The sequence below is a fragment of the Oryctolagus cuniculus genome, chromosome 1, assembly GCF_964237555.1.
Source record: "Oryctolagus cuniculus chromosome 1, mOryCun1.1, whole genome shotgun sequence".
Lineage (NCBI taxonomy): Eukaryota > Metazoa > Chordata > Mammalia > Lagomorpha > Leporidae > Oryctolagus > Oryctolagus cuniculus.
The window spans coordinates 160026155-160050466 of record NC_091432.1 but is presented as its reverse complement, the minus strand read 5'-3'; the positions used below and the strand labels follow the sequence as shown (position 1 = coordinate 160050466).

Genomic DNA, 24312 nt, shown 5'->3' with positions numbered 1-24312 from the left:
TGCCGGCAGACCCACACTCTGAAGATCACCTAGTGCAGAACTCATGTACAGCTCCTGTGAGACACAGTCTGGCCTGTTGGTGAATGATGGCCATGTAGGGTAATATCTAGAGAAAGACGCCTAAGAAAAGTGAGGCATGAGAAATCTTGCACAGAGAGGAACAGATAAGATCTGTGAGGAGAAAAGAAAGGCCCAGGGAGACTGGGACTCACCCTGTGCTCCCACGGCCAGGAGGAAACCAAGTGAGGCCCTCTGTTTCAGCTCAGTGCCAGGGGCCAGGGAATGGTCACATGGCAGCATGCTGAACAAGTTACATGGCAAAGCAAGGATCAATTAGAGGCCCATTCAGCAGCCTGTCTTTAGCCTTAATGAAGAGTTAGCATCCTCCTGAGGGGAGGGAGGGGGAGAGAGAGAGTGGCTTGTACCAGTGCTTTATTTCTGGCCTTCACAGGAAAACACACCCAGAGGCAGTGACACAATAAACTCTGCTTTACTGGAGCAGGGCTGTTAACAGCACAAGTTTCTCTGAGTTCTCATTATTTATACAGTGTTCCCCGCCCCTACCAGCAAAAAGCTAAGCACCTCTTGCTGACAGACTCAGTGCAGAGCGCAAAATAAACCTGATCCAAAAAATCTCCTGCGCAGTGCACCAAATGGGTAGAGGACTTTGTCTGCACAGACAGATGGGCCCCCGAGCTCTCCTGGGCTTACTGTGGGTGGGTGCGAGGGAAGGGGCGCAGGGCCTGCTGGCCAAGGGCTCGCCCTCTCAGCACACCCAGAGGCTCCCGGCGCTTGAGAGGGCACCTCCTCTCTGCTGGTAATGAGTGAATGCCACCGAGCAAGCTGCTGCTTTTCGGGGAAGTCCTGAAATGAAGAGTGGGAGCTCTCCACAGAGAAGACAGGAGCGGGGGCTTGGCAAGAGCAGGGCTTGTTCCCTGGATGTGCCCAACCCTCTGCAGGCTGCCCAGGGTGCAGAGAGGTCTTCTTCCTGGTCCTCACCTCAGGTCCCTGCCCTCAGTGCCACTCCCTTCCCACCACCCTGCTTCTCCTCATCTCCTGGCTCCCAAGTCCACGGAAGGATCTAGAAAGGTCTAAGCTTAATTGAGAAGGGAAAGTTAAAAATACAAAACCAAAAAAGCTTCTATTGCTTCTAGCAAAAGTAAGCCAATCTGGCCAAAAAGACAAAATTTTTTTTAAAAATCGCAGGGAATTAGGCTTCTTTTTCAGAACAGAACTGGAAAAGTGTCAATTAAGAATCATAGCTTCCTGCAGATGCACAAAATCAAGGCTGCTTATTGAGGAACGTTGGTGTTTTTTGATTGCAAAAAAAAAAAAAAAAGACACTAGGATCCATAGATAAAAGGATAATTTGATTTTAGGAAATCATATTGATATTATTTCCATTTTAGCAGGCTAATCACAGGTCCACACTCCCCTTTGTCATGATAGATGCAAAAGAGCATTTGATAAAACTGAACATCCATCTCTAAGAAAAGCTTCTAGGAAAACAGAAGAATTAAGTCTTGGGCTGGCATTGTAGCATACTGGGTAAGCCCACCACCTGGGACACTGGCATCACGTATGGGCTCCGGTTCATGCCCCAGCTGCTCCCTTTTGATCCAGCTCCCTGCTAATGCGTCTGGGAAAGCAGTAGAAGATGGTGCAAGTGCTTGGCCCCTGCTACCCAGGTGGGAGACTCAGAAGCTCCTGGCTTCGGCCTGGCCAAGAGCCCTGGCTGTTGTAGTCATCTGGGGAGTGAACCAGCAGATGGAAAATCTCTCCCTCTCTCTATAACTCTTGTAAATAAAATAATTAAAAAAAAAATCTTTCACAGGATCAACATATAGACGTGAAACTGTTCCTTAGCAAGGTCTGAAACAGAGCACAGGTGGCACTCCTCTGGAAGTCAGGCCCAAAGCATGGATGGGCACCCCTGCCCCATCCCAGTCAAGGCCATGCAGGAAATGCTAGGGAGTGGCTAAGATTTTTTTTTTTAAAAGCACATAGTCGGAAGGCTGTTGATATACCTTTCTATTTGGAACATCCAAGATAAATTTGGAAACCTCCTATAGACTCAAAGTGCATTCATAGATGTAAGTATACAAAAGAGCAACAATTTTCTTATATGTCAGCCATAACCAGTTTGGATAAGCCCAACAATCAAAGTTCAGGACCCATATGAAAAAAATCATAAAATCTTGATGTCAAGAAAAGGAGTGAACAGAAGCATTCTCATGTGCCTGGATGTTAAGACTGAACCGTGTAGACGTGGCAGTTCTGTACAAATTCATCTATGAAATTCTCACACTGGAAGAACTTCTTTGTAACTCAACAGTTATTTTTGAAGTTCATTTGGAAGAATAAATATGCTCAACTTGCCAAGAAAATTTTGTGAAAGAACAAATAATTAAGTGAGCACTTGGAGTACTAGTTATTAAAATTTATTATTAAAGCTGTAATAATTAAGATAGTGAGATACCAGCACAGAAAATGACAAATCAGTGGAAAAGAACAGAGTCTGAAAATAAACTTAAGGACCTGTAGGGATTTAGTATGTGGTAAATGAGGTATTTCAAATCAACGAAGCAAAAGATGTTTAATTCAATAAAATGGCACAGACATCATGTAAAAAATGTGAATTTGGATCACTATCTTATATTTTTCACTTAAATGAATTCCAAATAGGCTATAAATGTAAATGTAAAAAATAAAACCATAAAGGTAAAAGAAAGTGGTTTATATTTTTAGAATTCCAGAATGGCGATAGCCTTCTAAACAGGAAACCAGAAGCTACATCCTAGTAGAATAATTCTGAATACATAGCAATGTTAAACTTCCGGCATGGCAAAACATATATTTGTAGAAGTAAAAAATATTGAGGACCAAAACAATAACCTAATAAAAGAAACCACAGCATATGACAAAAGGGTAAAATCTATAATACGAAAAGGACACTTGCAAATCAAGATGAATAACCCAATGTAATAAAGTCAGCAAGTATGAAAATAAGCAATTTATAAAATAAGTACTACTGACCAAGAGATAAATGTATGAAAATATATTCAGCCTCACAAGTAATCAAAACATACCCATGGGGGCGGTGCTGTGGCTCAGTGGGTTAACACCCTGGCCTGAAGCACCGGCATCCCATATGGGCACTGGTTCAAGTCCCGGCTGCTCCTCTTCTGATCCCGCTCTCTGCTATGGCCTACGAAAGCAGTGGAGGATGGCTGAGGTCCTTGCGCACCTGCACCCACGTGGGAGACCCAGAGGAGGCTCCTGGCTCCTGGCTTTGGATCACACAACTCTAGCTGTTTCAGCCAATTGGGGAGTGAACCATCAGATGGAAAATCTCTCCCTCTCTTTCTGCCTCTCCTCTCTCTGTGTAACTCTGACTTTCAAATAAATAAATAAATCTTTTTTTAAAAAAAACATACCCATTAAGATATCAAGGAGATAGCTCTGAGGCTGGTACAATTGTCTAAACCTGTTCAGACCTAACCACTGCTGGGACTCCTAACTGATTCAGGGTTATCTGGCAATATTCTTCTGGGATTCACTTTTGGTAATAATTAACTTGGTAATACTTAGACGGGACGTGAAAACATGCATGGATACCAGCACTATTTATAAACTAAAAGCTGGTAACAATTTAAATGCCCAACAATAAGGAGTTACATTAATACACCATAGTGCATGCACATAGTAGAATAGCAAGCTAAAAAGGCACTAGAGAAGGCATTCGATCATCCTTTCATGAAATGGAAACTTACTAGCTGCACACCACTGATCTCAAACAGCAGTTCATGTGTGTGAGTATCTATGGAGAGAAGAACTCCTGGAGGCCTATGAACTTGGACACATCATGAGAAGTGGCTCTCTGTGGGTGAAGGGATAACCAACTTCTTGCAGTTTTTCTCTATATTTTCTGATTTTTTAAAAACAGTGCACACATTTAATTTTTTTTTTTAATTTGAGAGGTATAGTTACAGAGAGAGGAGAGACAGAGAAGGGTCTTCTGTCCACTGGTTCATTCCCCAAATGGCCTCAACGGCTACAGCTGAGCTGATTTAAAGCCGGGAGCCAGGAGGTTCTTCTGGGTCTCCCACATGGGTGCAGGAGCCCAAAGGCTTGGGCCACCTTCCACTGCCTTCCCAGGCCATAGTAGAGAGCTGGATCAGACGAGGAGCAGGAGAGACATGAACTGGTGCCCATACGGATGTTGGCGCCATGGCAGAGGCTTAGCTTACCATGCCACACCACCGGCCCCCACGTATTTCTTGCTTAATGAAGAAAAAGGAAAAGTTATTTTTACATCAGAAAAAATTATTACTGAAAAGAAGGATGCATCTGAGTTTAAATTATTCTGCAAATGGGTTGATCTGGAATAGATTCCAGGGCCTGTGTCTGCAGCAGCGATTAACACGCTGCTTGCAGGGCTGACACTGTGGTGCAGCAGGTAAAGCTTCTGCCTGTGGTGCCAGCATTCCATATGGGTGCTGGTTTGAGTCCTGGCTGCTCTACTTCTGATCTAGCTCCCTTCTAATGTGCCTGGGAAAACAGCAGAAGATGGCCCAAGTGTTTGGGCTGCTGTACCCATGTGTGAGACTCAGAAGAAGCTCCTGGCTCCTGGCTTCATTCAGATTGGCCCAGCCCTGGCCATTGCAGCCACTTAGGGAGTGAACCAGTGGGTGGAAGGTGTCTCTCTCTCTCTCTCTCTCTCGCTCTCGCTCTGTAACTCTGCCTTTCAAATAAATAAATTAAAAAAAAAAGGTACTGCTTGCAGTGTTCATAACCTGTGCTGTTGGAGCATCTGCATTTGAATTCCTGGCTCTGCTTCCAATTCCAGCTTCCTGCTAATGTGCACCTCAGCAGACAGCGAATGATGGCCAAATGCTTGGGTCCCTGCCACCCACATGGGAGACCCGGGTGGTGTTCCCAACTCATGGCTTCAGCCTGGCCCAGACTCAGCTATTATGCACATTTAGAGAGTGAACCAGCAGATGGAAGATCAGTCTATCCCTCCCCCTTTTAAATAAAATGAAAAGAAATATATTTCACCAATAGGCTGCACTGGCTAAGCCGGGATGGGGCTGTGTATGATTGCCTTCCTGCTGGGAGACTGCTTGGATGCTCCACGTGTCCAAGCCCAAAGAAGAGTCATTCTGCTTCCTTCCACAACAAATTGTTAGAAAGTAAGAAACCTTCTGAGCACGCTACATCTGTTTTCTCTCTCCTTCATCTCCTCTCCTCCTTTTTCCATATGTGAAAGGGAAGTGGCCCACACAAGGACAGACAGAACTGTTCCTTTGGAAGTGGAATTACACAAACAGCAATGGAGTGTGCTTCCTAGGAAGCAGGTGAGAGGAGCAGGATTATGAAGAGCTGCAAAGATCAGAATCCCATAAAGCATTCCTCATAGACGAAGCTGGAAGGGCATGTGGCACACAAACCTGCCTAGACCCCAAGCCTCTGGCACCCCTCTGCCCATCACCATCTGGCCTCCCTCCCCACCAGAAAGCAACGTCAACTTGCAGGTGCAAAATGTGAGCGCTTCCTTTTTTCTCATTCTCCATCCCCCTTACATGGGGAATTGCCAATATACAAGACAGAAGAGGTGAATAGGCCCTCTCTCGAGATGGAGGAATCCACATTTTCCTGCATAATCCATCTAAATTAACACTGCACTCAAAAACCAGGAAGTAAAAAGCCTCCTGTTTGCCAGAACTATTGCTACACGTGAAGATGTTCTGAACAAAGAACGAGGCCTTATAGGCTTGGAAGGAAGAAGCCCGCCTCAGTGCTGTCCCATCCCATTACCATGTGTTCCTGACCTCAAGCTGACTCTTTCCTGGGATCTAGAATCCTTTCATAGCATATGCGCTGAGATACTGAAGTCACCCTAGAGCCTAGACTTGAAATTTCCTGTCCTGGTCCGTGTGGATCATGGAACACCGTTGGTGCTACAGCTCAGGCTCTGAAATGGGAGGTGGGCATGCCCGGTACCATCTACATGCAGCAGTGCCTCACTGAAGCACGCTGTTATGTAGGGAGTGAGCCTTTGACGGTATCACTGGCACAGCCTCCCCAGCTTCAGCTGGTCTGTGAGATAGCTCATGAGGTCCCAGCAGACCTCACAACAACAGATTCTTCACTGGGTTCTCCCCCCAGCAACAGCTCTGTGTTGATACTCATTTCTGTGGTCCCTATCTTAGACATGCTGAATGCAGGGTGGAAAGCAAACCGCAGACCTGCAGCGTAGACTTTCAACACAACCATAGTTTGCAAAAAGACAACATGTACATTAGAGTCATGGAATTTAAGAGTCGGACAAAATTTCAGCAATCCTCCAAAGGCCCAGTGGTAAGAAGTGACCTCCCCATGGCCACACGAGGCCAGGCCTAGATTAGCTAATTCCCAGGGCAGTGTTACTCTTGCCTCTCCCGATTCATCTGTGGGAAAGATAAATAGTAAATAAATAATTCACCAGGCACAGGCACTGAACATCGAATAAAATATCAACGCTTAACAGAAAACTATCCTGAGCACATAGATGCTTTGAATTTTTGTGTTTTTGGTGATTTTTAGGAGCCCTGAATTCACATCAGTCTTGGTTTAGCCAACTGGGAAGATGGATGACTTGCCCCAGGACATGCTGCACAGGCATGTGAACCAGATGAAAACCACTTTTCAAATCCCCCCTTCAGCTTGGCACACAAAATAAGACTGTGCATGAAGGAAGAGCCAAGGCCCAGCTAAAAGCAGAGAACCTCTCCCAATGAGCTCTGCTCGCTGCCCCTCCCAGGCCTTGAGGACAGCAGACAGCACTGAGACAAGTGGCTTTGCAGCACAGCTTCAAAATAGCATCTCTAAAATGCAAGTCCTTCCAATTCAAGCCTTTAGATTTTCCAGAGCTTCCCACCACTGTGGGGTAGAGAGAAAGAGATGTGGCGTGGCCATGTTTAAGAGTACAGACGCCCCCTGAGGTGCTGTGATTCCACTCAACAATGGTTTGACATTACGATGGTGCACTAGCAATCAGCATTCAGTAAGAAAGCTGTACTTTAAGTTTTGAATTTTCACCTTTTCCTGGGCTTGTAATATGTGCTGTGATCCAGTCAGCCCAGAGATCAGGAGGGGACAATCTGACATTCTACAACATGCTGTGTTGCTAAGCTATGGGGTCTGGTAGCTTAGGGGGATTCAATGCATTCTCCACTTACCAATATTTTCAATTTACATTGTAAGTCGAGGAACACCTGTGTAGAATGCCTTGCTCTCCTTCCTCTCCTTGGAGAAATGGACTTGGGCAGGCCCCTGAGGAACATCCACCATGGCCTGGCATGGGTAAGTCCCTCCCAGGAGGTCTCCCCAACAATGGCACCTGAAGTGGGTAGCTGTAGCCCAAAGGGGTCTTAGAGCGTGATTCAAAGATCTCCATCCTTCCAAAAGTAGGGTTGGGCAGAGGACTGGCTGTTCCTCGTGTCTGAACCCAAAACCATGCTGTTGGGGGAATTCTGGTAGTGTGCAGATAGAACTGAGGTCAGGAGCTGGAGACACTTGGCTGTAGTGGCATCCCCAGTCACCTCAAGTCCTTACGGGTGTTGCAACCCAGCTGACAGGTAGGTGGAGTACGTGTTTGCTAAGCAGCTGTTCGTCTCCATTTCTGCTGTTGGAGACACCCTTGATCATGGCAGTTCAGGGTCTTTCAGTCATTTCTGTATTCTATTTTATTCTCTTTTGGATGCATGTGTGCAAAACCAAGACTCTTGCTCTGCTTTGAGGCCCATGTCCTTCTTTCTCCTGGGAGTGATGGCTAACAGGCTCACCTGTTGCTTTGCGTCACAGCAGGAACTTCCTTGCTGTGTGCCATCCTTTGACCTGGTGCTCTCCCCTGGGATGCTGTGTGTAGGCGCGTGTCACCATCCTCACTTGCTGACATGCTCTGCACCATGGTTCCAGATGCTAGATCCTTGCACTGTGACTCAGTCTTTTGGAGGAATTCTCCCAACAGCATGGTTTTGGGTTCAGACACGAGGAACAGCCAGTCCTCTGCCCAACCCTACTTTTGGAAGGATGGAGATCTTTGAATCATGCTCTAAGACCCCTTTGGGCTACAGCTACCCACTTCAGGTGCCATTGTTGGGGAGACCTCCTGGGAGGGACTTACCCATGCCAGGCCATGGTGGATGTTCCTCAGGGGCCTGCCCAAGTCCATTTCTCCAAGGAGAGGAAGGAGAGCAAGGCATTCTACACAGGTGTTCCTCGATTTACAATGTAAATTGAAAATATTGGTAAGTGGAGAATGCATTGAATCCCCCTAAGCTACCAGACCCCATAGCTTAGCAACACCGCATGTTGTAGAATATACCAGAATTTGGCTGTGAGGAACAAAAATGTTAGTCACACAGGCCACCTGGGTCATCATCAAAGAGTTTTGCGGCCGGCGCCGTGGCTCAATAGGCTAATCCTCCACCTTGCGGCGCCGGCACACCGGGTTCTAGTCCCGGTCGGGGCGCCGGATTCTGTCCCGGTTGCCCCTCTTCCAGGCCAGCTCTCTGCTATGGCCAGGGAGTGCAGTGGAGGATGGCCCAGGTGCTTGGGCCCTGCACCCCATGGGAGACCAGGAAAAGCACCTGGATCCTGGCTCCTGCCATCGGATCAGCACGGTGCGCCGGCCACGGCGGCCATTGGAGGGTGAACCAACGGCAAAGGAAGACCTTTTTCTCTCTGTCTCTCTCTCTCACTGTCCACTCTGCCTGTCAAAAAAAAAAAAAAAAAAAAAAAGAGTTTTGCATGTTTCAGCCCCTATACTCCTAAGATGGAGTGAGCTACTCATTTACTTGGCTTGGTGTTCATCCCCCAAGACCACAAAGCACTGTAGGTCTGAGACCTCAGAGGAGGAATGCAGCCTGCCTTGGGCAGTATTTCAAAAGCTGGGCACAAGGGAAGAAATGACTCAGGTTAGGGGAAATAGCCCATGTTCTTTCCTTCATGCTGGGAACCCTTGCTTCAGTGGGATAATGCTTCCCAGACAGATTTTCTGTGGCAACACAGAAGAGGGAAAACCAGCTGTTTGGCTGACATCCTTATTTTCATTAAAACGGCAATGGTACAAAAGCTACGGTAGAATTATGGTAGCATGGGGGTTTAGTTACTTTTGTGTGTTTTTTGGTAAGTTATTTTTAAGTTCTCTTGGCCCTCTTCTGATGTATTAAGGCATTTTTGCTGAGTATTGTATGCACTACATAGATTTCTGAATCCCAGTGGGAAATGTTATATAAACAGCTCATCTTTGCATAGACCAGGCCTTTATCTATTACCACACAGGGAAATAAATGTTCATATAAGTGAGCTTCAGGTCTCCAGGCATTAGAATGGAGAGACTGGCAGAAAGAGCAGGTGAATGGCTCTGGAGTGAATGCTGCTGTCACAGAAGGGGACTGCAGAGAGTTCATGGAAAAAATGGCATGAAAAGGCACATTTTGGTGTAAAACATTTTTAAATCCATGCATGGTGGTTTTCATAATACGTATTTTCCATGAACTTTTTGAAGACCTTTCGTACTCATTCTGTAGGAGGCTTCTGCTGCCAGCTTCTAGATCACCCACTCGAGTGATGCGGTAGAGTAGGCAATAAACTCGTCTGTTTCCTGCAAGGACACTTTTCCCAGTTACTTAAGCCCATATTTTAGATTGGGCTCCAGAAATACTTCACGGGTCTTTCCCTTCAAATGGAAGAAAAATATGGAGGAGAAAACATCATCATACCACTTTCTCTTTCATTCTGTTACCATCTGCTGTTTGGAGTATCGTCATCACAGTTATAATTGGGCTGTCAGGTTGAACAGGTGTTGGTTTTCCCTATCTAGTAGGTATTCCCTTGTGTGGTCAACAAACAGCAAACCCTGACTTTCTTTTGGGCGGCAACTCTGTCCCCACTCTGACTCCAGTGGAAACTGGGGGGGGGGTGGGACAGCCCACATCTCCAGACTCAGAGGTTGGCTGTGGCCCAGTCATGCCACAGTTGACTTATTTCAGGTTGAACGCGCAGTTTAAATCAGTCATGGAGCTTCAAGCCTGGAACTTCTGATGGAGTTACTGGAAGTGGCAAAATATCTTTCCATGGGGCTTGCTGAATTGGCAAGAATGTTGAGTCTGGTGCTGCTGGTAGCCATGTTACCATCATTCTTTCCTTCCACCATGAAGGAAGCCAGAGCAAAAGACAGCAAGGCTAACCCACAAACAGGGACACTGAGCACCTATATTCAGAGGTACCTGAAATGCCAGCCACCCCTAGGTGTGTTTTAAGTTGAACCAACAGAGTTCTACTTTTAATCAAGCCAGGCTAAATTTGGATTCTGTTGTTTGCAACCAAGAGTCCTGATGAAGGCTGCTGTGAATCCACACTGGGTTCTTATTCAGTTGGAACAAAGCAGTTTCTGGGTAACTACAGAAAATCCATAGTAGGGGTGGTCAGAGTCCAGGACTTCTGATGACTCTCCTAAACAGCTTCTATGAAAACTGTCCACAAACTAGAGATAGAACAGAAGAGAAGACAGCTAAAGACTAGGGGCTTGAGGCAGTTGTTGAGGCACAGTGGGTTAAGCTACCAGTTGGGATGCCCGCATTTCATATAATTTACAACCATATTGGAGTCCTGACTACTCTGCTTCCAACCCACCTTCCTGTTAATGTGCCTGAGAAGGCAGCAGATGATATAGCTCTTTAACTTGAGTCCCTGCCACCAAACTAGGAGACCTGGTTGGGGCTCCTGGCTTTACCTTTATCCAGAACTCACTGTTGGAGGCCTTTGGGGAATGAACCAGCAGATGCAAGATATTCTCCCTCTTTCTCTCTGTCGCTCTGACTTTTAAATAAAGAAAATCTTTAAAAATAATAAGACTGTAGCTTTGGAGCCTAATTCAAGACAGAGCCATGTAAAATACAGGATCTCCTCCAGCTGGCAGAAACTCAAAGGGTCTAGGTTAAGAATCATTCACATACAACTCCAAGCACTGGAAACATACCAGCAAATGTCTTGGACTGGGTTAACTCACTCCAGGTCTCCTTCTTCCTATTACATGAGAATAACAGAACCTATCTATCACATAGGATGCTGTGAGTTTAAAAGTGGCTAAGCCTTGGGACACCTGTGTCCCCTATCAGAATGCCTATAATTAATTCTCGCATCCACCTCTGCTTCTAATTTTTTTTTTAAAGATTTTATTTACTTATTTGAGATACATTGTTACAGACAGTAAGAGGGAAAGACAGAGAGGAAGGTCTTCCATCCTCTGGTTCACTTCCCAAATGGCAATAGCTGGATCTGAGGAGGTAGGGAGCCAGAAGCTTCTTCTGGGTCTCCCATGCTGGTGCAGGGGCCCAAGCATCTAGGCCATCTTCTACTGCTTTTCCAGGCCATAGCAGTAGAGCTGAAAGAGGAGCATCCAGGACTAGAACTGGTGTCCATATGGGATGCTGGTGCCGCAGGCAGAGGATTAACTTACTGAGCCACAGCGCCGGCCCCACACCTCTGCTTCTATTCCAACTTCCTGCTAACAGACCCAGGAGGCAGCAGATGACGACTATCTGTCTTCCAAATGAATATGGTTGGCAATGCACATAGACCAGTTAGCTTAGAGCCTACCATGTAAATATTTGATGTTACCATTTTCATGAATGTTTACAAAATTCAGTGTTTGCTATCAGCATTTAGCACATCTTTTTTGCAAATGTAACAGTCAATATTATTTAAGAAAAGACTGGATTAAGCTGGAATTCTAAACAAATATTCTCAAGTGCTTGTGGACCCTGTAATGTCAATTATTTTCATTATGCTAACAGTTATAGGGATAGAATGCTAAATTCTTTAAATACTTCATCTGAGTTAAGCCTGTTAACAACTCTGTGCTCATATCATTACCTAGCACCATTTTACAGATGGGAAAATTAAGGCTAGTGAGATAAGTACTGCCCGAGTGGCAGAGGCTGGATTCAAACCCACACAGGAGGGATCCAAAAGTCTGTGCTCTGATTAGTGTACCGACAGCCTCTCTGGGTACAGCTCTCTTGGGACTCTCACATTCCAGTTCCTTCACGCAGCCCAGTCTGTTCATTACGGGGTCCATAATGAGTGTGAGTGAGTCAGGCTTTATTCTTTTCTGCCTGCCTATGTGGGCACAGAAGGCTTCCTGGAAGGGAGGGATGGTGAGACCTTCCCCCACTCTTATTTCTTTGAGTCAAGATCTTGCTCCAAAAATGATCGTCCTTTTTAAGAGAGGATTCTTGTGTCCGTCGTCTATGCCACTGGTTCCCATCTGAGTTCCAAGCAGGTGTTCTAGGGTAGCACTCACTTCTACAACCATCATCTCAGCTTGGAAAAATGTTCAGACTTCACTGAACACAAAACACCGCTTCAGGCATTTCAAATCCTGGTCATCAGTTTTGGATGGCTTAAGCTCTCCTCTCTTTATTTTAATCTACTTAAATAATGTCCTCACTTTTACAAGGCTCAATCTGGTAGGGGATGAGAGAGGATGAATTCCATTCTCCTGTTCACATTTGTGATCATTCTCAATTTCATTAAAAAAAAAAAAATTCTGAGGTTGCGGCTCTCAGTGGATGGGGAGCCAGCTGGTTCTTGCAGCTCTAGAAGGCTGAGATTTCTGATCCACACTCCCACTTGCCATCCTAAGTCTGATTTCTCTCCTGCTGAACTGGGATGGAAAGGGCAGCCTTCGGGCACAGCACTGTCAACACAGGCGTAAGGCACTAATGGAAAAGAATGCCTGGGAAGGTCCCACGCCTAGAAAAATGCATGCATCTGCCTCCCCACTGCACTCCCTATGAATAATCATGTTAGTCCTATTATTTGCTGAGGGGACTGCTTCGGGCTGCAATAAGACAAATGTTTACTCTTGGCCTTAATGCACCAAAAGGTATTAAAATTTCAGGAGGACTCCAGGAAGGGAGGAGCAGGAATCCTCCTAGCAGCCTGGGGCAGTTCCAGAGAGCAGAGGCCACCCTGGCTGACTCCACCTCTGCCCTTTCCCTTGATTAGTTCCCTGAAGCAGCTCTTCAAGCCAAGGTTAAAATAGAACAAAGCAAAAACAGGGTTAGCCACACACTGAAACCCTCAGGAGGGGAAGGGGGAGAAGGAAGTGAAAATGAAGCAAGAAGGAAGTATCTACACAGGCCAGCTGGAAGACGGAGGCTTTGGCAGTTTCCACTCAGAACCATCCCAAGTGCCGGGTGCCCTCGCGTGCTGCCACGGAAACACAGAGGCTCTGGGAGAGACGTGCTGTGCCCAGAGTCACGCGCTACGCTGCCAAGCCCCCCAGAATGTTTACAGGGAACAATCCCCACGGCAGGAGGGGGTGAGGCGGAAAGGGCACATGCCTTCCAGGCAACATGATGGATGTGATGACCTCTCAAGGTCATGTCCAACCTCCAAGTCCTATTCTGCAGACAAGGAACACCTGCTACCACCAAGGGCTCCGAGTTAGGCCAGGGCCTGTGACTAACGTCCAAGAAAAAGCAGGCTGGGGAGAAGGCCAGGGTGGCTCAGGGAGCACCCGAAGAGGATCTGACGTCTTTGCCGGTTTCACCATCTGTAGGGCTTTTTTCCTTCTTCCTTTGGTCCCTCCTATTTGCGTGTGTTGCATGGAAACAGAAAGTGCCTTTGTACCAATTACTAGGCACTCAGCTTACGCTCTGCAGTGGGCGCACTGGGGTGGCGGCAGAAAAGGCAGGAAAAGGTGGGCGGGTCGGCTGTGGAGGAGGATCCTGGCAGGGAGGCACACTGGAGCTTTTGCTGCAAGCCAGAGAGAGGAAGAAATGAACCAACGGGAAGATTTGGAAGTGAAGGCTAACACAAGACTGGGGTGTTTTTCCTGTTTGAATCAAGGGTGCTCCCTGAGGGGCGGCACTCAGACGTTTCCAGGTGCACTGGAAAGCAGGTTCCAAGCACTGCTCCCCAGGTTGTTGGAGGGGCTCCCCAGGAGCGAATCCTGGACCAGCTTGCGGCCACTTTGAACTTCACTCAGGCAGCCCAGTGTCAGCAGCTTTGCCAGTGTCACGGGAAGTTTGTCCCTGGGAAGCGCGGTCTGGGAAGTTCCCACAGACGTGGCCGCATGACGCATTCTGGGGATCAGCGTCAGCAGCTGAGAGTGGAATGTAAAGCTGACCCTGAGGTTCACAGCCCAGAACTCCCTTCCCTCGGGTTACAGCTCTGCGTCTGGGGGCAAACGGGGTGTCTCCACTCAAACTGCAGCACCTCCTTCCCCCAGCCGGGAGCCCACCCACAGCTCTCCCTTCTCTTCTCACCACCCACGGGAGGTTTCAGAGCCAAAGCAAAGGAAACAACGTGTGTACTCTGTAATTTCACTCCACTTGCACCTTCTATGGTGCAACTGCATCCTGCCAACAGCAGAGGATTCTCTGAGGCAGCACCCCCTTGGACTTTGCTGGGCAGGCAGAGGGAGGACCACCAGGGACTCACATGAAAGCAGGAAGACCAGCCCCTGGTCCTGCAGGTCCCCAACAGCCTCCACCCCCAGGGAAGATCTCAGCAGGGGGCCATCTTTCCCTGGCTGCCTTCAAGGGAGTTTGAGCTCCTTGTCCAGAAACCAAATGCAAGCTGTCTTGGAAATCCATGCAGCTCTTCAGCAACCTATCCTCTGAGGCCACGAGCCTTCGGCACGCAGCCCTGCTCTCTCATGGGACACTGGAGACTGGCCTGGACTTCCCACTGGGGTGGGATAGAGCAAGGTGACCCTCACCCCAGGGGCAAAGTGTGCTTCTCTGGTGAATGAAGAAGTCTATGCCATCATGGTGGACTGTGGCTTTCTACATGGGATCGCCCCTAACAGCTCTACAGTGTGTCTGCGGCTGTAGGCTTTACAGCGCCGGGAGAGGAGGCAGTTACAACGACAAAAAACAGCTCCATCTCCTTAAGGGGATGATGGGGAGAAAAGGTAGAAAGTGTTAGCTGTGCAAGCCCCACTCTGGCTTCAGCATGTGAGGTTGTAAAGGGGAGCCTTCTGGAAAGAATGGGCCAGAGAGAGGCACAAGGCCTCTGATCCAGTGTTGAAGAGAGGAGGAGGTGCAAAGGCCTGGGCAGGGCTGCTGAGGCCGCTCAATCTAAGGCCTGAGGCCAAAGCAATACCTTGCCGTGGCCTTGAAGTTCTGCCTCCCTGGTAACAATGGAAGTAGGTCCTTTGCACACCCTGGAGACACTACTCTTCTAACCAGCCAGTAGACTCCAAATCTTTCTATAGTGATTAAGAAAGAAGAGTGCAAGAGGCACAGAGCAAGCTGGCACCTGTGTAATCAAGAGTTCCCACCTGAGCTGGAGTGAGCCAGTGATGCACACTGCTAGAGAGGCCGAGGAATCCCTTTCCCACACTGGAAGGCGACTTGGGCCATGGAAGTTCACCCAGGGTCCTTCCACAAGTATCCCAGCAAATGTTCCGACTGGACAAGGGGAACCAGAAGTGGCCACTTGGGACTTCTGTAGCTCTCCTCTCTCCCCTTGCCTTATGTGAGCTTGCTTTTGCTCTATTTTAAGAACTGTCGGCTTTTCAAATTCTCCTATGGAACAGGGAGTGTGATGCTTGGGGCTTGGGGCTTTCTGGTTTTTCCGAATACTGTAACCAATGTCATCAAACTCAACCCACTGTCACTACTTGAGGACAGCTGACTTAAAGGCCTCCAAAAGAGGGGAAAAGAAAATATTCTTTGGCACGAAAACAAGATGAGTCCTAAGGCTTTGGTCAGTGGGACATCAAGGTAGCGGGACTACATTTGCCTATTCTGATGACTTCTGATCTGGAGTTAGAACGTAGTCATTTCCTCCCCAAAGGAGATGCCTCTAAGATGTGCAGGGGATCCACAAAATCAAGAGGCCTGGATAAGGTATTACACTTGCAAATAATAGTCTTGCTGTATTTTCATAGGAAGTCCTCTAGGAGGCCTAATTGTTGACCAGAAACAAATGCCCAGAGGGAACAGGGAAAAGAGTGCTTGTGCTGCACTTCTGTAAAAATTCGTCTTCAGGTTAACAGTGGATCTAGCACTTCCTTAGAAAAGAAGTGGAAAAAGGAACTGAATGTGTCATTTGAAAATATAAACAAACATACTATAAGCTACCGTGTTTCCTAACTCCCTGGACACCCTGTATTTTACACACAAGCTATAAAACCGCACCTTTCTCAAGTGTGTGGATCCTACTAGGTGCTTTACAGACTGTTATCTTTGCATAAGAACCGCTGGTTTTAGGATAATGTCCCTTTCTTCTCAGATTAAGAAACTGAGGCGCAAAGAAAGTAAGGGTTCCAAACTTAAATGCCAATAGGGACCATGTCAATGACTAAGATTAGGGGTACCACCCCACACAAAGAGCAACGGAGTCAAGCCAGTCCTTAGTAGACGGGGACTCAGGCCCTGTAGGGCCAGATCGTTCCACTTTTCCAGAGAAGCCAGAAATCCGGATTCAGGCTGAAATCCTGATTTTTCGATACGAATGCTTCTAGACCCTGGAAAGCAAATTCAGCAGCAGGCATCCAGTTCGCAAACTCGGAGTGAAAGTAACTTGCTTAGGGTTCCACCCCTGGGAAAGAGTAGGGCAAATGAGAACCCAGCTCAGCTGACTTCAACTGTTGTCTTTTTGCTTAGGCCACTAGAGAAGTGGCTGCACTGAAATAAGTGAAAATTTGTTTCAATGACTCAACTCCCAAAGCCACTGGTCTCAGCATCTAGTGGCAACTGCGTGAGGCTCTCTGGGCAAGTAAACAGCAGGAGGGGTTCTTGAGGGAAGGCTGAACAGCTAGCACTGAGCAAGGGGGTGTGGCTCAGCTCTGAGCTCTTAAAGTCTGCACGGAATGCAGATTTCCCCAATGTGTCCCTGGCTACCTTCTGGATTCAATGCCAGCAGAAAGTCAGGAAGCTCCTTACACTGCCCAAACACGACTCTTGGAAATGCATGAGACCCCCACCAGTCTCTCTATCTGGAGAGTGCTCAACACAGGCTGCCTCTAGCAGGAATACGCTGCTAAGTGTCCTTACAGAGGCTGAGGTCTCTGTTCCACAAGGCATGGGAATTACACCCCTCTTCCCCAGCAGAAATGAGACACCTGTGATCACCATGCCACTAGTTCCAGAGACTGGCTGTAGCTTCCAGAGCAGGGTGAATGTGCCACTTACTTCCCCACTCCTGACTGCTGTAAAAGGTGCTCCCGAAACAGCTGAGCCGGCTTTGCCTCATGGAGACCTGAAGAGCTGCACGCACGCACGCACGCACGCACGCTCGCACGCACACAGAAGCAGCCATTTCTAGAAATGCCTGAGAAAAGCCCTGAGAACGCTGGAAATCCTACGCCTGAGCTGGACAGAGCTCAGGGCGGCACTGCAGGCCTTCCCAGCTGCACGACTGGGCAGCTCCCTGAAGGAGAAAATGCCATTGCTCAAGGTGGCAGTGGGTGTCAGTGTGAGCCACTGAACTCCCGGGAACATGGCTGACACAGGCAGGCCCGCCCAACAGCTGTGGGTGAGTAACACCCTCCAGAGGATACACCCCCTTCAGCCCCAAAGCCCTGCGAAAGGTCACACCCCCCAACCCCCCCGCTGCAGGCCCCAACTTTCAAAGGGGCTGCTTTCTGGCAACCTAGAGAGCGACCCCAAACAGAACCTGACCTTGCCCTGATCACGGGGGAAATTCAGCTTTATTGCCTTGCCAGCCAACAGCCACCTCCACAGAAACCATCCTCCAAAGGAAATCAAAGAGGAGAGGCAGCTATGTGGCCGTGGCCTTTCTTTGGCAGAATAAAAACCAAACCAAATCGAGCCCTACCCCCAATCCCACCCCCAGGCAAGTATCATTTTAAAACCAGAGGCTCAGGGCCTCCTTTTCCAAACACCAACCTCTTACAGCAAAAACCTGCAACACCGCCCCCACACCAGCACGTCCACACCGCCTCACAGGGAGAGGGAAAAGGCGCCATCGGAGAGGGTCACGCCCCATGCCACCAGATCAGAATAGCAGTTTTGTAAAGGAACCTTCCTAAGGGTAGACCGCACGTCGGGAGGGGAGCGCTTTCCAACTAGTGCTGCGCACCTGAAAACAGACCAACAGACGGGGCAGGCCAAGGTCTCCACGCTATTTTAGACCACAGATGCCTTTCCAGCCACGTTCCTGCCCGTCAGGATCTGAGCGCGACCCTGCCCCAGGCCTCCAGAACCGCCTGCCACTCGTGTGCGTTCGGGAGAGCCTTGACCTCCGCGCTAGCCGCCCTCGGTGGGGGTGGACGGTGCGAAGCCAGCCACATGGCAAACAGAAAGGGCTCTGAAACCTGGCTTCCTAGGCAAGCCAACTAGTCCTGAAGTTAACCCGCCAGCCATTGCCCGGTGGACCCCTCCCACCTCCCACCCCCGCTGCTTTCAGCAGTGTTATTTTCAACCTCTCAGGGGACTCTTGGCCAAATTTAAAACCACCTTGGCAAGCCCTGAGAAGTAGCGGGCGCCCAATCCAGAAGTCCTCCCTCGGCCTTCCCTAAAAGGCTCCGCGGCAGGCGTGCCGCTTGCCGCCCCCACCCCCACCCCCAGGCTTCGGGCCCCTTCGCGGCAAACCCCACCGGGGCAGGAAACCCAAGATGCGCCACCCGACTTCCCCGCCGCCAGCGTCTCCCCAAGGTGGCGCGGCCCCGCCGCCGCGGGGTACGGAGTCCCGGGGGCGGGGCGGGGTAGGGGAGGGGCGGGCGCCACTCCCCGCCGAACCACGCACGGTCCTTGCTCGGCCCGCCACTTCGGGGCTCTCCGTGGCTTCTGGGGCCGAGGGTGGGGTGGGGGTGGGGGGACAATTAAGAAGAAGACAGCGAGCTTCCCGCCTCCGCACGGCTTGATCACTTAAAGCGCTAGGGCAGCAGCCGGTCCAAAAACGCGTGCACCCTCCTCTGGGCCGAGAGCCGCGCGCTCCGCGCCCGGGGGCCGCCGCCCGGCCGAAGGTTAGCTAACCCCAGAGGTCGGGGATGGGGGGAGAGGGCGACGCCGCTAACCTGTATGCACTCGGTAATGGGCTTTGAGATGGGAGGATTTTCCGTAGACTTTCCCACAGCCGCTGTAGGGGCACTTGTGCCTCTTTTCGGAGGCGTGTTTCCCCTTCGCAGCCACTCCGGCGTGGAGGAGGGAGAGCGGGCTGGGCGCGCTGCCAGGTTCCTGTCTCTCCTCGGGGCTGTGGGAAGGACTCGACCCAGATTCGGTGGTCACGTCGCTCTCGGAGCCCAAATCCTCATCGGGGCTCTCCAGACTGTCGCTGCACACCGAGGGGGTCTGCATGGGCCGGTACTTGTTCAGGTCCAACAAGCTCTTGGCGATGGTGACCAGCGTGCAGTAATCCTTCCAGGTGTCCCCCGGGTCACCATGCTCCTTGGTCACCTCACGCTCAGGTAGTCGCAGCCGCTCGGCGTCCGGAGAGCCCCCGTGCTCCGGCACCGCAGCGCGGTTCGAAATGGAAACCAGACACTGGGCAGCCACGAAGTCCATGTAGGCGGCCGCGGACATGGTGCGGGCGACGGCAAAGCCCCGGCGGCGCGGGCCAAACTTGGCTGTGGCTGCGGAGCTTCGGCTCGCCCTGCCCCTGGCCTCGGACGACGAGCGCGGCGCGGCGCGGCGCGGCGGCCAAGGGGGCGGGGGCGCGGGGCGCTTCCGACTCGCAGGAGCGCCGAGCCGACCTCAGCCCCTCATCTTTACGTAACCGGCAGCGCCTCCGCACGCAGCATCCACCGCCCCGGGCTCCTCCGCCGCGCCGGGCGCGGTCCCCCCCGACGGGCGCGCCGGGCCCCTCCGAGCCGGGGCTCCCTTGGAAAGATGCCACACGTGGCGGTCGCAAGTTGATTCGACCGCAAGCGCCCCCCGAGGCGCCGGGAGGGGAAGCTGCAGGAGCGGCACACGCCCTCGGCCGCCTCTCCGTCGAGCCCAAGGCCCCCCACCCTCAGCCGACCACGCCGACGCGGGTGGCGAGGGCCGCCCCGGGCGCCGGCTCTAGGAGACACTTTTCCCCCAGCCCAGGGACGGCGTCTGAGCCCCGGCTCCTGCCGGTCCGCACCGTTCCGGCATTCTCTTGCTCAGTAACAATTTCGCAGAATCCCATCACGTCACAATCCAAACCCCCTCCCATTGGCCAGTGGGGAGGGTGATTCAACTCTGTTTACTTTCTCCCCCTGCCAGTCAGAAGGGCCCTTCGGAGGAGAGGTGCGTCTCGAACCGAGGCGTGCGGCCAATCCGACTGTTCCGTGCCGGTGCCTCGTGCTACCCCGACAGCCTCCAAGGCTGACATTTAAAAGGGTAACAGCCGGGAGGCAGCACCGGAGCGGCCGCCCCTCGCGGGCCGCGCCTCGCCGTCCGGCGGCGGCCGGGCCGGGCCTCCCGGCTCACGGGCCCCCGGCTGGCGGAGCGTCGGGACGCGTCTCCGTCGGTCACTCGCTCGCGTTCCTGTGACGGAACAAGAACCCCGGGCACCGTGTTTCCAGCTTGCAAACAGTTAAGTGACTTCCTGCAAACGCTACAGTCCCAGCAACCCGCCCACCAATCCAAAGTAAGTTGGTTGACGTCACTGGCCTGGGCTCAGCCAATGAGAAGGGCGTTCCGAAAGCGAGCGCTCGACACTTGTAAACGCGGAGAGCCGTAGTGAAACTGGACGCGTCCGCAGGCTCCGTGCAGCTGGTAGTAAATGGGAGAGCTGGACAGGAGGACAGGCGTGGTGAAGACTCGCCGGCGTGGATCTGCAGCTTCGAGAACTGCCGTTATGTCAGGACAAGCTGTCCAAGAATGAACACAAATGGGGAAAAGCCCATTGCGGTGTTTTGAGATGCGGTATACTTTGGCGACAGATTTTAAAAACTCTTCTATCCAGTGCCCGGATAGAAGAGGCCCAGCTCATCTCAGGAGTTGGAGCTAACATAGGTGGCCAGCAGTCTAGGGGAACACCCTGCCTTTGCTTTGACCATACCTCCTATTTCCTCTGCTTTCTGGGTGCCATTTACTCTAAATAAATGGCTTCTGTTATGTCTTACAGCTGTTTTAACCCACCTTCAGATAAGGAGCCAAAAATCCCTCGTGTGTGTGTGTGTGTGTGTGTGTGTGTTTTAATCCATCTTCATCTTTCCGGAGACCCCAGCATGGATGTTAGAGTATGTCCCTTGTCTTATAAGAATGCACAGTCAGACACAGCATAGTGGCTTGTCTTGGTTATCAGGCTGATATACAATCACCAAAATATTAACTGTGCTGAACAGATTCTTGAGTACTAGAACCAAGCCACCGAACATTGTGGCGATACTTGATCAACAGTTAGTGTGGGTCTTGGAGTCTGATTATTGCCCTGGAGGGACTACTGGGGTTGTTTTCCATCTTGATGGCTGAGAAGAGAATCTAGGGCTAGTGTGTCTTGCAGGAGGCATATTGCCATCACAGTTGATTCACAAATACATTCACTTCCCTGAGTGTGAGGGACAGTTGCTTTTGCGGGCTACAGTTTGGTTGACATTCAACCCTCACCCCCACTGGCTGTTAACCTTTGCTAAAATTTGAGTAACACCAGGTACTTGGTCTCCCTGGGAAGGGCCCCAAATTAACCACCTTCCCAACTTGAAGCTTAGGGTAGTTTATTTTCACTGCACTTTTAAAGCGATAGGAGGAAGTTGAAGGCACAGGACAGGAAGGTGTAGAAAGGGGAGCCTGGTCTACCAAGGATACCATGGCCATCATTTTCTCTGCCCCCTTTCCAGGAAGGCTCACTCTGCCAGGACCCCATACAAGCACCCTGCGTGCACCCTGACAACCACCCTGGAAGGCAGGTGTATCACTGTATGTGAAAGTGAAGCCATCATCTTGGAGTTCTTGCATTTCTATCACCTTAATTTTAGAAAAGAATTCATTGAAGCCCATGGGAGTCTGCCTACTTCCTAATTTTTCTGGGGCAAACTCTGTCCCGTAGGATACATGATCACTTAGAAACTGCACCCTTGCTTCCGCTTTGAGTCCCCGCACAAAGACCAGAGGGATGTCTCCAGTAGCCCCTTGGGTCAAGGGCTGCAGAACCTCTCAGATGCCCAAATTAGCTGGCATTGCAGTAGAGAAACAGACTCCTCCCTGGGGCTGGGCATCTGGAGAGATGGGCTTAGGGCTAACACCATCACTATTCCACAAGATAAGAAAACCTGTATCTCCCATGAGCACTGTACTCCAGTAATTTGAATATCAATCACTTTGGGTTAAAAAATGTATAGAATTTTTCCTCCCTTACTTAACTCTCCTCTCTTTAATTCCATTTAATTCCATTTTTTTGTGGACAGAACATCAACCTGAACTCTCCTGACTCATTCATTCCAGACTTTAAAAAAACTAGTAAGTGAATACTGGTCTTTCATCCACATGAAGTTCTCTTATACATTTACAAACATGACTGCTGCTTGACTTAATGTAGGATCTCTCTCTCTCTCTTTTTTTTTTAAAGATTTATTTCATTTGAAAGGCAGAGTTAGAGAGCAAGACAAAAAGAGAGAGACAGAGAGAAATCTTCCATCTGCTGATTTACTCCCCAAATGGCCGCAACAACCAGGGCTGGGCCAGGCCAGAGCCAGGAGCCAGGAGCTTCATCTGGGTCTCCCATGTGGGTGGCCGGGGCCCAATCATTTGGGACATTTTCCACTGCTTTCCCAGGCACATTAGCAGGGAGCTGGTTTGGAAGTGGCACAGCCAGGACTCTAATGGGGTGCCCATATGTGATGCCAGTGACTCAGGCTTAAGCTCGCTAAGCCTCAGCACCAGCCCCGGGATCACTTTTGAAGCCCAAGAATTCTGGAATTATTGAGCGCTCTCTCCTTTTTCTTCTTTTCCACCCATTCTCCTGATATCTCTGTGTTCCTAGCAATGAACTGGGCATGGGGGAATACAGAAAACAATAGAGTCTATCCACGAGATTTGTGTGTTAAGTCACAAGTAATAATTCCTACATCAGGATGTTTTCCCTTGTATTCTCAACAGTGAAATTTCTTTGCTGTTTTGGAATGTGTATTGTAATAGGTTGATGACTAAAAGTAGCTTATGCTGTTTTGCCAGCATGGTAAAACATGTCCTGGTTAATTCTGACAAAATAGATTATCCCAAATTAAAATGAACACTCTGAAGGAAAACAAACAATTTACAAGTATACATTAATACCTCATAAAACAAGAAGTCTGCTTTTCAAATCCACACAAACCAGCCAGGAGGAGCAAGAAAATTCAGCTGTCACCATGCTTCTAGTTTGTGTGTTTTCCTCTCTAAATCCTGACTAAGCCTCTGCTTAATTATTCAAGTTCTCAAAACAATGGTCTGTTGTCGTGACATGCAAGCCGTGTTTTCTGTGCATCCTAAAATGATCAGGATCACTTCTAGGTAGACAGTGTGGCCAGTGGAGGCACAATTTTCAGCAGGTGCTGGCCAACGTGGGGAACTGGCTTCCCGGGCCTGCCAGGAGCTCTGTGAGCTCCAGCTACAAAGAACTATTTCCTTATCTGCGAAAGGGGTGGGATGGGTGGGATGGGGGGATCAGTACAGCTCCATAGTCCCTTTCAAACTCCAAACACACAGGGGATCTTCAGAACAAAGATGCCAGGGGAAAAAGACTGGAGCAAGCCCTGAGTTCTTGAAATTACCGTCTCATCTGTGCCTCTACAAACATCCTATGGCAACGAAGCGCAGTGTACCTTAAACCAACATTTAATGGGCAGCAGGCACAAACATACATTAATTCGAACTCCCTTCTGTAATTTTCACAGTCTCGATTTTTTTTTTTTCACTTGGTTGGTAGAAGTAGACAGGGTCTCAAAGACAGAGACTCGGTCTTTTCCCTCTAGGTAACTTTTCCACTCTAGCCCTAAGCGCAGTATCTCCTGGTGAATGCTGCAGATTCTCAGGCCCAGCCCCTGGAGATTTGTATTCAAACTGTGCCCAAGGCAGGGTTTCCCCACCCCGCCGGGTGCAGTTCATCTACCTGGCGCCCGATTTAAAGTCCAGATTGCCGGGGAGGCTGAGGCTGCAATCCCCCGGTGTAGGGACGGAGTTCTGCCAGTTCTGGCTTTCCTCTCCGGTTCCTGCTGGGAGGCGTGGACGGTGCCGGGCAGAAGTGCCAGCCTCCCCGCGGGAAGGAAGAGCAGATGGCTCGCTGCGGGGAGACGATCACGTGTCCGACCTCACTCTGGGCTGGAGCCAGACCTCTCCCTTTCAGGGCCCACGTCCTCCGGCCTCAGCGACCCCACCTAGGCACACGGGTCCC

At 49.9% G+C, this 24312-nt stretch overlaps 1 protein-coding gene across 2 annotated transcripts in view; it reads right to left on the bottom strand.

The window, feature by feature from the left end:
• KLF9 (KLF transcription factor 9) overlaps positions 1-24012 on the bottom strand; it is a 31657-nt gene extending 7645 nt beyond the window's left edge. The window contains exons 1-2 of one of the 2 annotated variants that reach the window (XM_051858717.2): positions 19052-24012; positions 13713-13815 (exon numbers count right to left, since the gene is read on the bottom strand). In XM_051858717.2, the coding sequence (XP_051714677.1) occupies positions 13713-13815; positions 19052-19556 (608 nt within the window). In that variant the 5' untranslated portion in view covers positions 19557-24012. The remainder of the gene's footprint in view (positions 1-13712; positions 13816-19051) is intronic. The other variant, XM_002708195.5, reaches the window with a different exon arrangement.
• Positions 24013-24312: the final 300 nt, after the last annotated feature.